Source organism: Monodelphis domestica, chromosome 6, assembly GCF_027887165.1.
Source record: "Monodelphis domestica isolate mMonDom1 chromosome 6, mMonDom1.pri, whole genome shotgun sequence".
Classification (NCBI taxonomy): domain Eukaryota; kingdom Metazoa; phylum Chordata; class Mammalia; order Didelphimorphia; family Didelphidae; genus Monodelphis; species Monodelphis domestica.
This window is the reverse complement of record NC_077232.1, coordinates 69,995,678-70,011,062: the sequence shown is the minus strand read 5'-3', so window position 1 is coordinate 70,011,062 and position 15,385 is coordinate 69,995,678. Positions and strand designations below refer to the sequence as shown.

At 38.6% G+C, this 15,385-nt stretch overlaps 1 protein-coding gene across 2 annotated transcripts in view; it reads left to right on the top strand.

Annotated features, from left to right (window-relative positions):
• The window catches only part of PTPN5 (protein tyrosine phosphatase non-receptor type 5), a 129,163-nt gene that overhangs the window by 31,299 nt on the left and 82,479 nt on the right, over positions 1–15,385 (top strand). The window contains exon 3 of one of the 2 annotated variants that reach the window (XM_007496997.3): positions 4,261–4,333. The exons of the other annotated variant lie outside the window; for it this stretch is intronic. Coding sequence (XP_007497059.1) covers positions 4,261–4,333 — 73 coding nt within the window. The remainder of the gene's footprint in view (positions 1–4,260; positions 4,334–15,385) is intronic. 2 annotated transcript variants of the gene reach the window in all.

The window sequence follows — 15,385 nt, the reverse complement described above, 5'->3', positions numbered from 1 at the left end:
CTGCTTGATTACATGGGTCGAAAGAAGATATGATCAGTGATGTAGACTCTAAATGATCACCCTAGTGCAAATATCAGCAATATGGAAATAGGTCTTGATCAATGACACATGTAAAACCCAGTGGAATTGCACATCAGCTATAGGAGGGGGATGGGAGGAGGGGAGGAAAAGAACATGAATCTTGTAACCATAGAAAAATATTCTAAATTAATTAATTAAATAAAATTTTTCAAAAAAGTAAAAAAAAAAAAGAGTTGATCCCTTACATGGAACGTAGGGTCTCATCTTCCAAATTACTTGACTGCTCTACTAAGTCAAGCAAGTTGTTTTTCAGGGCTATCCTGGCACTTCCCTGGGCCCAATTTTTGGAAAAATCTGTCATGGACTCTAGATGCCTCCGCCTCCAGGGACTTCCTGATCAGACCTTTCAAAGCTAACAGGTTACAGCTGTCTCAAATACTTTTTCATCTAAAAGTAAGAAAAAAATAAACAAAAAGAGACATCCCAACCCCACCAAAAAAAAATTAAAAAAAAAAAACAATTTGCTTGTACATCATGGACCATGTGATGACCCTGATGGGAAGGACATGAAGTCTCTGTCTCTACCCAGAGACTTCACAGCACAGTCATCTTTGGTTCACCAACCGATCAAAAGACCTTTCTTCATCATTCAGTAATCAAATAAAAAACCTTCCTACACGTGCTTGGAGTCAGGGAGCAGGATCTTTCCATTACGTGATGTCTCTTACTTCCAAAAACAGCCTCACCAAGCCCTTCCTGTAACTAGCAGTAGGCAGAGCCCGTTGTACAAGAAATACAGGAGAAAACATGAACACCTGGGGAGAGAGGACAATTAAGGGAGCCTTCACATCTGAAGCGGTATCTGAGCTCAGCCTTAAAAAATATATAGTTTCCAAAATAGGGAGATGAGGATGGAATGTATTCCAGATAGGAAGGACAGCTTGTATGCAAAGACACAGCAAGCAGGAGATGGAATATTGAGTTTAGATAACCAAGCATGACCCCCTTTAGCTAGAATATTCAATTTATGAAAGGGCATAATGGAGGGGGGGGTTGCTACCCTTTTAAAAATAATTTTTATTTTCCTAATTATATGTAATAACAATTTTCAACATACATTTTCCAAAATTATAAGATCCAAATTTGCTCTCTCTTCCCAGATATGGTAAACAATTTGATCAGGGTTGCACATGTATTGTCATGCAAAACATACTTCCACATTGCTTATTGGGGTAAGAGAATACTCATATAAAACCCATAAATAAATCAATGTGAAAGATAGTATGGTCGGATCTGCATCCAAATCCAACAGTTTTTCTCTGGATATGGATAGCATCAGCACCCTTCAGAATTGTCATTGTATTACTGAGATTGGAGGTATCACAGTTGGTCATTCCACAATACTTCTGTTACTGTCTTTCCAGCTTTTTCTGAACTCATCCTGTTCATCATTTCTTATAGCATAGTACTATTCCATCACCATCAGATACCACAATTTGTTCAGCCATTCCCCAGTTGGTGGACATTCCCTCAACTTCCAATTCTTTGCCACTACAAAAAGAGCTGCCTAAAATATTTTTGTACAAGTAGCTCCTTTCCCCTTTTAAAAAAAAACTCTTTGGGATAAAGATCTAGGAGTGGTATTACAGGATCAAAAGGTATGTACAGTTTTATAGCCCTTTAGACATAGTTCCAAATTGCCCTCCAGAATGATTGGACCAGTTTCACAACTGGCAACAATGCATGAGTGTTGAAATGGAATGCTAAATGGGAATGAGAATAATGTTAAATATAAATCACAGACAAGTTACATAGCCCTATGGACAGCAGATTTTGTTTTTATTTTATCCTAAAGGCTATAAGGAGGCACCAAAAGTTTTTGAGCAGGGGAATGACGTGATTAGACCTCTATCTTAGAGAAATTATTTTTGCACATGTTGAGAAGATGGATTGGAGAAGGGAGAGAGTAGAAGCAGGGAGACCTCATAGAAGGCTATTAAGAGGAGATGAGAACCTGAATTGTAGTGGTGGTCAAATGGGTGGAGAGATGTGGTCATAGAATTGGCAAGATTTCAGCCTAATGACTTTAGAGGGGGGGTGGTAAGGGAGAGAGGAAAACAAAGGATGATTCTGAGGTTATAAATTTGAAAGATTGGGAGAATAATGGTGCCCTCAACAGAAATGGGGCAGCTTCTTATGTCCTTGAGCAGTCACTCTGACATTGAAATCCCAAATCTAGGGAAAAGGAGAAGATATTAAAAAAAAGGTCAGGTTCACTTGGATAGGCTGAGTTTGCAATGCCAAAGGGTCATTCTATTGTATTTGTCTTACTTCTGCTATTCCAAGTAATGATTTGTTGCAAAGATCTAGTGCTTGGGATCCTTTAGGGCTGAGTGTGGTGAACCACTGCATTACTGACATGATGGCTTTGGGCAGATAACAGGCAGAATCTGTAATCCTGGGGAAGATCTGTGCCAGTGTGTCTGTCATAGTTCTTGTCCATAAATTCAACTCTTCTCAGCCTTTTGACCTCTCTCATTCTAGTAGCATGTTTATTTAGCTAGTAGCTGCTGCCTGCATTCAGGCCTAGTTTGGCAAAAGTCAGGTTAAAATGAGCCTACAAATGGCAGATGTGCTCATATTTCTTCTTTTGTTCCCATGGTTTCTTTTTATTTTAAACTTGTCACTGGGGAGAGGAGGAGACTAATAGCACCTAGTAAAGACAGGGGGGAAAAAAGAAGAGAATAGAATAAGAGGTTTATACAATCATAGACTTGGAGGTGTAGATTTCTAAGGAACTTTCAAGATCATCTCTTATTTTACAGATAAGGAAACTGAATTCTAGAGAAATTGAATGACTTGCCTTAGGTCTGAATTCTCAGACTCCAAATCCAGTGTTCTTCCCTGTGCCACATATTGGATCATTTCAGACAACTGGGGCCACTTAACCTGAAGGACAGAAGGTATAGGGGAAGGAAATGAGAGAGACAGTATGATATAATTAATGTCTTTGGAGCCATAGAACCAGAGGTTAATCCCTGGTCCTGCTCAGCAATGTGCAGTGTGATTCTGGGTGAGTGAGACCATTTCTCTGGCCCTCAGATTCTTCACCAATAAATGAGGGAGGAGGATTCAGTAACCTCTAAAGTTCCTTCCACCTCTAAATCTGCAATAGCTTCAATTATCTTCAGGGCTGTCATCCATTATACTGGTTCTGTTTGACCGCAGAGAACAGAGAAGCAAAGAGATGGATTGCAGAGAGGCAGATTTGGGTTTAATGTGAGGGAAAATGTCTTCCCCATTAAAGTGACCCAGAAGTGGAACTGGCTGCCTCAAGAGTCAGAACTCCATCACTGAGGGGGCTCTGCTTAAAGCAGAATGCTTCAGCAAACCTCTTGCCCAGTGTATTATAGAAGTAATTTCTGTTCAGATGCATGTTGGCATAGATTTTCTCAGAAAGCCCTTCTAGCTCTGAAAATGCTGTGGTTCTAATATTATAGCTAAGACTTTTTTACAAGGTGGTTTTGTGGGCTGGAAAATTGTACTTCTGTCACAGAGAGAGAGAGAGACAGAGAAGAGAGAGAGAGAGAGAGAGAGAGAGAGAGAGAGAGAGAGAGAGAGAGAGAGACAGAGACAGAGACAGAGACAGAGACAGAGACAGAGACAGAGACAGAGACAGAGAGACAGAGAGAGAGAGAGACAGAAACAGAGAGACAGAGAGAGAGAGAGACAGAGAGAGAGAGACAGAGACTGAGACAGAGAGAGAGAGACAGAGAGAGAGATAGAGAGAGAGAGAGAGAGAGAGAGAGAGAGAGAGAGAGAGAGAGAGAGAGAGAGAGAGAGAACTATTGCTCCAGCACTTATTAGAGAATAATTTGTAAAACAGTCTTCACTTTGTGAGGTAGTGTGCTGTTAACTAGCAAAGGTTTAGACCCCTTCTCTGAAAACAGAACCACAGTGCCTTGCTCCCTTGAGAATGGGCCACAACTGCTTGGGATGCCCAAGCTTTGAACATCGTGGAATTCTTCCCTGGTAAATCTAGAGAAGCCCATTGGATAGATTGCAGACTAGTTCCTAGTCTGTCTGGTCTTTTTTCACCTTTCCTTCCACCCTCTCCTTTTTATATTGACCAATTGGACAAAGGGACATTGAGTCAAAGAATCAGGGAAGGTGTTCATTGTTCCACATTTTCCTTTTCCCACTCTTTAGCAGTTTCCTCTCCTTTCCTTCCTGCTGCAGGAGAAAGAGCATCACACTTCTGATGACTCCACCGAAGGGTCCCTGGACATGTGCTGCAGTGAATGGCTCTCTGGTGAGTCTCCTTCTCCATTCTGGAATGCCTGGCCCTCAGTCTGGAGCAGAGCCAGTCAAAAGGGCTCTTTCACCCATGGAGTTGCTCATCCCTCCGTTAACCAGGACCACTGATGCCAAAATTTGTGTCGTGGTCTTTAACTACTGAGGCTTTCCCCTCATCCTTATTTGCATCTTTCTCTCCAGCTTGAGCAGTAAAGCACAGTAGGAAGGGCATTGCTCTGGGAGTCAGGACACTTGAGTTTTAACTCCAGCTTTCCCACTTATGCATAAACTTGAGTGTCTGGATAAAGAGAGCTGTTTGTGTCTGTGCGTGAACAAGTGTATGTATGCATGCGTGTGTGTGTGTGTGTGCCCCAAGGAGGAACTCAGAAAAGGATGGGAACCCCTTTACCCTCCACTTTGTCTCCCTGGGAGCAGGAAGGGGCCCTGAGGCATGTGCAGTGAGGGTGGGTTGGAGTGTGAGAGCCCCCACCAGGAATGAGGCTGACAATTATGTAATGATGGTGTAAAAATACAGCTCGTGAGTAATCGTTCTCTGTGCCCGCCTGCCCCATGAGAGAGGAGGGCCACGTGCTCGGCAGGTCTGCTCCGGATGACTAATACAGCTCCCACATACACTGTGCCCATAACGTAACTGCCACACTTAGCTTGATTCCAGCACAGCCTCCTGGCATGAAGAGGGGAGCCTGTGGTCAGGGGTCTGAAGCAAGCACATCCATATGCATCCACATCCCTTGGCACACTCCTGCCCAGACACACACACTAGGTATATGTATATATATAAACAAACCAATATATATGTATATATGTGTATACACATATATATTGGTTTATTTATTTGTTTATGTACATGTTTATTTATATACATATATCCACACATACATGTGCATTCAGGCTGGCAATACCCATATAGGCACTATTGAATAAATTTATATATATATATAGAGAGAGAGTATTTATATGTATGTATACTGTACATGTATGTGTGTATATATATGTACACATATATAAATATAATATACGGTAACTTTTCTGACTTGACTATATCAACTTGCAAGAATCCAGGCAGTGTTACTGAAAATAAGAAATCTGTTGGACTTCAATGGTACTTGTTCTCACCCAATTCTTATTCTTATCCACTTCTCTCCTGGTTCTTCCATCCTGAATCTCTTGGTCCTTTCCATACTTGCTACCACACAGTTACTTCCCTTAAAATTGGGATACCTGAAAGGGATGACCAAACCTTTCAAATCTCAGCCTTGAGGAGCAATTGAGTTTCTTTATTACTTTAAAATATTCCTTTTTTTTTAAATCCTGAGTTCCTGATTTTCTCCCATCCCCCAACTCATTGAAGGCAAGAAATAGGCAACCCAAGTCATACCATACATATCTCTTTATTAACCATGTTTATCCCTGCCCCCCCCAAAAAAAAACAGGAAAAATAAATAGTCTTGTAACCATGGAAATTTTTTCTTAATTAATCAATAAAATAATTTTTTTAAAAAGAAAAAAAAGAAAGAAAGTAGAAAAAAAAGATGCTTCAGTCTGCACTTAGAGTCCATCAATTCTTTCTCTGGAAACGTATAGTATTTTTCATCATGAATCCTTTGGAATTGTCTTGGCTCTTTGACTTAATCAGAGCAACTAAGTCTTTCTCAGTGGATCAAATGGCAATACTGCTGTTGGCGTATAAAGTGTTCTGGTACTCCTCACTTCACTTTCTTCAGTCCATTTAAGATGGTTTTACTGGAACCATTCCCTTTCTCATTTCTTATAGCGCAATAGAATTCCTCATACTCATATACCACAACTTGTTCAACCATTCCCCAATTGATAGGCATCCTCTCAATTTCCATTTGTTGCCAATACAAAAAGAGCTGCTATAAATATTTTTGTACATGTGGATCCTCTTCCTTTTTCTCTAATCTCTCTAGGTTTCAGACCTAGTATCAGTATTGCTAGATCAAAGGGTAGTCACAGTTTTATAGTCCTTTGGGAATAGTATCAAATTATTCTCTAGAATGGTTGGATTGGTCCATGGCTTCACCAACAGTACCTTAATTACTTACTTTTCCACATCTCCTCCAGCATTTATCTTTTTCCCTTTCTCTCATTTTAGCCAATCTGATGGGTTCAAGGTGAATAGCCATCAAAAGAGGAAATGACTAAGGAAACAAAGGGTCCATCTTCTGAGCATATGAACTTATTAAGCAATGCATACCAATTGCCTAACTAATCAGGACCAGGCCCCTTTCTCAGCCTAGGCCTGGACCTCAGATATACGGGTAAACAGACTTCTTATAGGTTAAAAACAATTAATCAAATAAGACCAATTAATTAAAAGGAAACAATACAATATTAGGTAATTTGATTTCTTTTTTTCCTATTTGAATTAATTTATTTAGTTAATTTAGAACATTATTCCTTGGTTACAATAATCATATTATTTCCCTCAGTCCCCTCCACCCACCCTTCCCGCAGCCAATGTGCAATTGCATTGGGCATTACTTGTGTCCTTGATCAGAACCTATTTCCATGTTGTTGATGTTTGCACTAGGATGTTCATTTAGAGTCTACATCCCCAATCATATCCCTTCGATCCATGTATTCAAGCAATTGTTTTCCTTCAGTGTTTTTACTCCCACAGTGTTTCCACTGAATGTGGATAGTGGTTTTTCTCATATATTCCTCCGAGTTGCTCAGGGTCATTGCATTGCCACTAATGGAGAAGTCCATTACATACAATTGTACCACAGTGTATCAATCTCTGTGTATAATGTTTTCCTGTTTCTGCTCCTCTCACTCTGCATCAATTCCTGGAGGTTGTTCCAGTCCCAATGGAATTCCTCCAGTTCATTATTCCTTTGAGCACAAATAGTATTCCATCACCAACATATGCCACAATTTGTTCAGCCATTCCCCAATTGAAGGGCATCCCCTCATTTTCCAATTTTGGGCCACCACAAAGAGCACAGCTATGAATAGTCTTGTACATATCTTTTTCCTTATTATCTCTTTGGGGTACAAACCTAGCAATGCTATGGCTAGATCAAAGGAGGTCAGAAAGTCCTTTAGCGCCCTTTGGGCATAGTTCCAAATTGCCCTCCAGAATGGTTGGATCAATTCACAACTCCACCAGCAATGCATTAATGTCCCTACTTTGCTACATCCCCTCCAGCACTCATTACTTTCTGTTGCTGTCATGTTAGCCAATCTGCTAGGCGTGAGGTAATACCTCAGAGTTGTTTTGATTTGCATCTCTCTGATTATAAGGGATGTAGAGCACTTTTTCATGTGCTTATTTTAATAGTTTTGATTTCTTTGGCTGAAAACTGCCTGTTCATGTCCCTTGCCCATTTATCAATTGGAAAATGGCTTGATTTTTGTACAATTGATTGAGCTCTTTATAAATTTGAGTAATTAGACCTTTGTCAGAGGTTTTTGTTATAAAGATTGTTTCCCAATTTGTTGCTTATCTTCTCATTTTGGATGCATTCGTTTTGTTTGTAAAAAAAAAAACTTTTTAATTTGATGTAATCAAAATTATTGATTTTACGTTTTGTGATTTTTTTCTACCTCTTGCTTGGTTTTAAAGTCTTTTCTTTCCCATAGATCTGACAAGAATACTATTCTGTGTTCACCTAATTTGCTTATTGTTTCCTTCATTATATTCACCCATTCTGAGTTTATCTTGGTGTAGGGTGTGAGATGTTGATCTAAACCTAATCTCTCCCATACTGTCTTCTAATTTTCCCAGCAGTTTTATCAAATAGTGGGTTTTGGTCCCCAAAACTGGGATCTTTGGGCTTATCATAGACTGTCTTGCTGAGGTCATTTACCCCAGGTCTATTACATTGATCCTCCTTTCTGTCTCTTAGCCAGTACCAAATTGTTTTGATGATCACTGCTTTATAGTATAGTTTGAGATCTGGGACTACAAGTCCTCCTTCCTTTGCATTTTTTTCCCATGATTTCCCTGGATATCCTTGATCTTTTGTTCTTCCAAATTAACTTCGTTATGGTTTTTTTTTCTAATTCAGTAAAAAAAAAAGTTTTTTGGTAGTTCAATGGATATGGCACTAAATAATTAAATTAATTTGGATAAGATTGTCATTTTTATTATGTTAGCTCATCCCACCCATGAACAATCAATGTTTTTCCAATTGTTTAGATCTAGTTTTAATTGTGTGCTGAGTGTTTTGTAGTTGTGTTCATATAGTTCCTGTGTTTGTCTCAGCAGATAGATTCCTAAGTATTTTATATTGTCTAGGGTGATTTAAAATGGAATTTCTCTTTCTAATTCTTGCTGCTGAAATGGGTTGGAGGTATATAGAAATGCTAATGACTTATATGGGTTTATTTTGTATCTTGCAACTTTGCTAAAGTTGTTGATTATTTCCTCTAGCTTTTTGATTGATTCTCTAGGATTCTTTAAGTAGACCATCCTATCATCCACAAAGAGTGATAACTTGGTCTCCTTATTGCCAATTTTAATACTTTCAATTTCTTTTTCTTCTCTAATTGCTACTGCTAGTGTTTCTAGTACAATGTTAAATAATAGAGGTGATAATGGGCATCCTTGTTTCACTCCTGATCTTATTGGGAAGTCTTCTAGTTTATCCCCATTGCAGATGATGTTTGCTGATGGTTTTAGATATATACTGTTTATTGTTTTTAAGAAAGGCCCTTCTATTCCTATACTTTCTAGTGTTTTCAATAGGAATGGGTGTTGTATTTTATCAAAGGCTTTTTCTGTATCTATTGAGATAATCATGTGATTTTTGTCAGTTTGCTTGCTAATATGGTCAATTATGTGGATGGTTTTCCTAATATTGAACCATCCTTGCATTCCTGGTATGAATCCTACCTGGTCATAGTGAATAACCCTTGTGATGACTTGCTGGAGTCTTTTTGCTAGTATCCTATTTTAAGATTTTCGCATCTATATTCATTAAGAAGATTGATCTATAGTTTTCTTTCTCTGTTTTTAGCCTGCCTGGCTTTGGGATCAGTACCATATTTATGTCGTAAAATGAATTTGGTAGAAGTCCTTCTTGGCTTATTCTGTCAAATAGTTTGTATAATATTGGGATTAGTTGTTCTTTGAATGTTTGATAGAATTCATTTGTGAATCCATCTGGACCTGGGGATTTTTTCTTAGGGACTTCTTTGATGGCTTGTTCAATTTCATTTTCTGATACGGGGTTATTTAGGTAGTCTATTACTTCCTCTGTTAGAATAGGGAATTTATATTTTTGTATATATTCATTCATATTACCTAGATTGCCATATTTATTGCCATATAATTGGGCATAATAATTTTTAATGATTGCCTTAATTTCCACTTCATTAGAGGTGAGGTCTCCCTTTTCATCTTGGATACTGTCAATTTGGTTTTCTTCTTTCCTTTTTTTTTTAATTAGACTGACTAGTACTTTGTCTATTTTATTTGTTTTTTCAAAGTACCAGCTTCAAGTCTTATTTATTAAATCAATGGTTCTGTGACTTTCAACTTTATTAATTTCTCCTTTGATTTTTAGGATCTCTAATTTAGTCTTCATCTGAGGATTTTTAATTAATTAGACTGACTAGTACTTTGTCTATTTTATTTGTTTTTTCAAAGTACCAGCTTCTAGTCTTATTTATTAAATCAATAGTTCTGTGACTTTCAACTTTATTAATTTCTCCTTTGATTTTTAGGATCTCTAATTTAGTCTTCATCTGAGGATTTTTGATTTGTTCACTTTCTAGTTTTTTAATTTGTATGCCCAATTCATTGACCTCTACCCTCCCTAATTTGTTAATATATGAATTCAAGGATATAAATTTCCCCCTGAGTACTGCTTTGGCTGCATCCCATTGGTTTTAAAAGGATGTCTCATCATTGTCATTTTCTTCAATTAAGTTATTAATTGTTTCTATGATTTGTTCTTTAACTAACCAGTTGTGGAGAATCGTATTGTTTAATTTCCAATTAATTTTTTATTTACCTCTTCATGTACCCTTACTAATTATAATTTTCATTGCATTGTGATCTGAGAAGGTTGCATTTTATTATTTCTGCTCTTTTGAACTCGTTTGCAATGTTTTTATGCCCTAATACATGGTCAATCTTTGTGAATGTATCATGTGCTGCTGAAAAGAAGGTATATTCCTTTTTGTCCCTATTTTATTTTTCTCCACATCTCTACTAACTCTAATTTTTCTAAGATTTCATTACTTCTCTTACCACTTTCTTATTTATTTTTTGGTTTGATTTATCTAGTTTTGATAGAAGAATGTTCAGATCTCCCATTAGTATAGTTTTTCTGTCTATTTCATCCTTGAGGTCCACTAGTTTCTCCTTTAGAAATTTGGAAGGGACAATGCAATGTCCCTGAACAATCTGCAGGGATCTAAAAAACATTATCCACAAGCAGAGGATAAACTGTGCGAGTAAAAACATCGAAGAAAAGCAACTGCTTGACTACAGGAGTTGAGGGGATATGACTGAGGAGAGACTCTAAATGAACACTCTAGAGCAAATACCAACAACACGGAAATGGGTTCGAGTCAAGAACAGATGTGATACCCAGTGGAATCATGTGCCAGCTATGGGAGAGGTCGTGGGGAGGGGGTGAGGAAAAGAAAATGATTTTTGTTTAAAACAAATAATGCTTGGAAATGACCAAATAAAATTATTTTAAAAAAAATTAAAAAAAAACTTGGATGTTATGCCATTTGGTGCATACATGTTGAGTACTGATATTTCCTCATTGTCTATACTGCCCTTTATCAGGATGTAATTACCTTCCCTATCTCTTTTAACTAGATTTATTTTTTACTTTGACTTTGTCAGATATACTGATTGTGACTTCTGCCTTCTTTTTATCAGTTGATGCCCAATAGATTTGGCTCTATCCTCTTATTTTCACCCTATGTGTATCTACCTTCCTCATGTGTGTTTCTTGTAGACAGCATATAGTAGGGTTTGGGATTCTAATCCACTCTGCTATTTGCTTGAATTTTATGGGTGTTCATTCCATTCACATTCAGAGTTATGATTACTAGCTGTGTATTTCCCAGCATTTTGATTTCTACTCCTGGTCCTGCCTTTTCTTCTTTCACTATTTCCTTCTACACCAATGTTTGTTTTTAATCAATCCCCCTAGTTCCCACCCTTATTTTACTTCCCTCTCTCCCTCCCTCCCTTCTTATTCCCCCCCTTATTTTGCAGTCTTTCTAAAACTAAAACTAAAATCTAAAACTAAAATCCCCCCACCCTCTCCCTCCCTTGTACTGCTTCCCTCCCCACCAGTCCATTTGTTACCCTTCTACTCCCCTATAGGGAGCAAATCTATTCTCTGCCCCAATGGATCACATTGTTCTTCCCTCTTGGGGTCAATTTCAATGCACATGAGAGTTGAGTATTTCCTATCTCCATCCTCTTTACCCTTCCAGTGCATTGATGTTCTCTTCCCTCCCACCATGAGCTTCTTTGTGACATATAAATTTATCCCCTTTTGTTTCTTTTCCCATTTCTTTTAGTATTAACCTCTTTTTAGTTCTAGTTATATACATATATATGTATATATACACATGTATATGCACTTATGCATACATATATCTATATGCCTATTTATGTCTTGTCATTTCATCCTATACAGTTTGTCACTGTTCCCTCTAAGTGTAATTCTTCTAGCTTCCCAGTTGATAATAACAATTTTAAGAGTTACCAATGACCTCTTTTCTTATAGGGATACATATCATTTTAACTTATTGAGTCTCGTTAAAAAAGGGTGGGTGGGTTTGGTTTTGTTTTATTTTTATTTTTTCCCTCTTTTTTAATTACCTTTTGATGATTCTCTTGAGTTCTGTGCTTGGGCATCAAATTTTCTGTTCAGGTCTGGTCTTTTCTTTACAAATTCTTGGAATTCTTCTATTTTGTTGAATAACCATACTTTCCCCTGTAGGAATATAGTCAGGTTTGCTGGGTAGTTGATTCTTGGTTGTAGACCTAGTTCCCTTGCTTTCCAGAATATCATATTCCATGCCTTTTGGTCCTTCAGTGTAGATGTAGCCAGATCCTGTGTTATCCTCACTGTGGTTCTGTGGTATCTGAATGACTTCTTCTTAGCAGCTAGTAATATTTTTTCTTTGGTCTTATAGTTCTTGAATTTGGCTATACAGTTGGGGATTAAATACAGGAGGTGATCTGTGGATTCTTTCAAATCTCCACTTTCCCCTCTTGTTCTAGAATTTTGGGGCAGTTTTCTCATATAATTTCCTGTAGTATTATGTCCAGGCTTTTTCTTTTGTCGTGGTCTTCTGGTAGACCAATGATTCTTAAACTGTCTCTCCTCAAATGATTTTCTAAATCCTCTGTTTTGTGAATGAGATGCTTCATATTTTCCTCAATTTTTTTCATTCTTTTGGTTTTGTTTTATAGTGCCCTGCTGCCTTGTGAGGTCACTTAGTTGTTGTATTCTGGTTCTTAAAGACTGAATTTCATCCCTGGCTTTTTGGTCATCCTTCTCCTTCTAGTCTGATTTTCTTTGGAGGTCATCTTTCATTCTCTTTACCTCATCTCTCATCTCCTTTGCCTCATCTTTCGTCTTCTTTGTCTCATTTTTCATCTCCTTTGTCTCACTTTTAAGCTGGTTGATTTTGGCTTTCAAGACACTATTTTCTGTTTCCAGATGACTTATCTTAGTTTTTAAATTCTTTTTCCAATTGTCATCAGCCTCTCTTAATTGTGTTTTGAATTGCATTTTGAGTTCTTCCAAAGCCTGTATCCACTTCTCTGGGATTTCTGTTTTATTGCTTGCCTCCTCCTCTGCTCTTGGTTTGTTGCCTGTACAGAAGCTGTAGATTGTAATTTCTTTCTTCTTTTTCTGTTGTGTGCTCATATTTACACCTTCTTTGCTCCCTGTATTTGTCTGTGCTCTTGCTCCTCTCATTTTTTTGGTTTTGGGGTTTTCTGTCAGTCTCCCCTCTTGGAGCTTTGACAGAAGATCTCTCAGTGCAGTCTATTGGGGAGGAGTGTTGGAGTTTGAGCTTCCCTGTTCTCTGGAAGCTTTTGATTGGATTAAAGTCCAGCAGTCTGTGTGGGAGGGGTATTGGAACTTGGGCTTCCCTGAGCTCTGAAGACTTTTGATGGGATTAAGTTCAGCTGGGTTAGGCTGGATATGCCCTGAAGACAAAACCTCCTGGAAGGCTGGAGCAATATGGAGGGTCTTCACAGTTCTGACTAGGCTGCCAGCTCTATGCTCCCTCTCCAGCTCCTTCCCCGCCGCCTGTGTTCGACGCTCTAAGCCTGGCACAACCCTACCCGCAAGGTACACCCTCCAGACCAGCACCTTTGCCTGCCCAGAGGTTCCCACCTGCCGCTGGAGGGTTAGTGCTCTAGGTGGGGGGAGGGGTCCTGGGACCCTCCTTCTGCCTTCCCCTTAAACCTGAGTTTTCTCGGATTCCAGCTTTTGGGGGGTGTACCTTTTGAATTGAGTCCAGCAGGAGGGTTCCTTGGCTCTGTCTTGTTGTTAGGTTTGATTTTCAGTCCCCTGAGAGCATTCAGATTATGATTGGTAAGGAAGGGTTTAAGAGGTCTGAACTTCCACTGCTTCTAAGCCACCATCTTGACCTAGACTCCTGTAATTTGATTTCTAATTGGCTGAAAGATTAGGGATTTTCCAAGTGTAAATTGGTGCACATGAAAGTGCAATTCCTTGAATTCAGAAAAAAGAGGTGTCTGATTCCTTCCTAATGTCTGTATATAATCAAAGGAACACAGAAACAATAACCAATTGATTAAACAGAGCCAGTTTTCAGATAAGACATAGGAGTTGCTTGAGTTGTATGATCATGAAAAAACTACTTATTTCAATTTTAGGATCTGATTGTGTTTCTAGTCAGCATAACTTAAGACCTCAGTCTCTAAAAAGCAGGTACAAGTGGTCCAGTTTTCGAGCCCTTTGGGACTATTTAAACAATGCAATAAGGTTTTCTTCCAATTCCCACAATTGAATAAACGTTTATCACAAGACAGAAATTGGAACAAGCCCATCAATAGAAAGGGAAGTAAGCTAGCTCCAGAATTGAGTCAGTGTGGTCCACTCAGTTGTCACAACTAACTACATATCCCAATCCTCTCAATTCCTCACAAGTGATACCTCAGGGTTGTTTTTGCTCTTCATTTATCTAACAAATAATGATTCGGAGCATTTTTTCATATAACAATTGATAACTTTAGTTTTGTCTGAAAATTGTCAGTTCATATACTTTGGCCATTTATCATTTGGGAAATGTCTCTTATTTTTATGAATTTGGCTCAGTTGCTATGAAAATCTTAGCTATGCTGATCAAGACAATGATCTAGGAGCATCTGGGTAGCTCTATGAATTGAGAGCCAGGCCTAGAGATGGGAGGTCCTAGGTTCAAATCTGGCCTCAGACATTTCCCAGCTGTGTGACCCTGGGCAAGTCAATTAACCCCTATTGCCTAGCCCTTACCACTCTTCTGCCTTGAAACCAATACACAGTACTGATTCTAAGACAGAAAGTAAGGGTTAAAAATAAAAAGACAATGACCCAAGACAATTCCAATGAGCTCGTGATGAAAAATGTTGTCTATCTTCAGAAAGTGAACTATGTGAATATGGGATTAACTCTCCCCTGCCCACTTTTAGATTTAATCACCAGAAGCATATACACCCCACTTTACACTTGAGTGGGGGGAGGTCTATAACCCACATGTGCTAAAAGTGAGTGATAAATCAGAAATGACTGACTGCCCGCTGGGCAGTCCTAAGAAAATTCTAAGACTGTGATTGGTCCACATAAAGCAGAGGAAGGCACAGGAAGTAACACAAAGAAGCATCTTTAAAAGCAATTGTAACTGTGAGAGGGAATTCTTTGGAGTTCAGAGTTTGAATTCTAGTTGGAGTTCGAGTTGGAGGCTGGTGAAGGATTTGCTTCATCGACCTGAGACCCTGACATTGGTGAGGCAGCTCTTGGACCTTCCTTTAGGATACCAAATGGGTGAGTGCATACCAAGTGGGTGAGTGAAAAGGCTG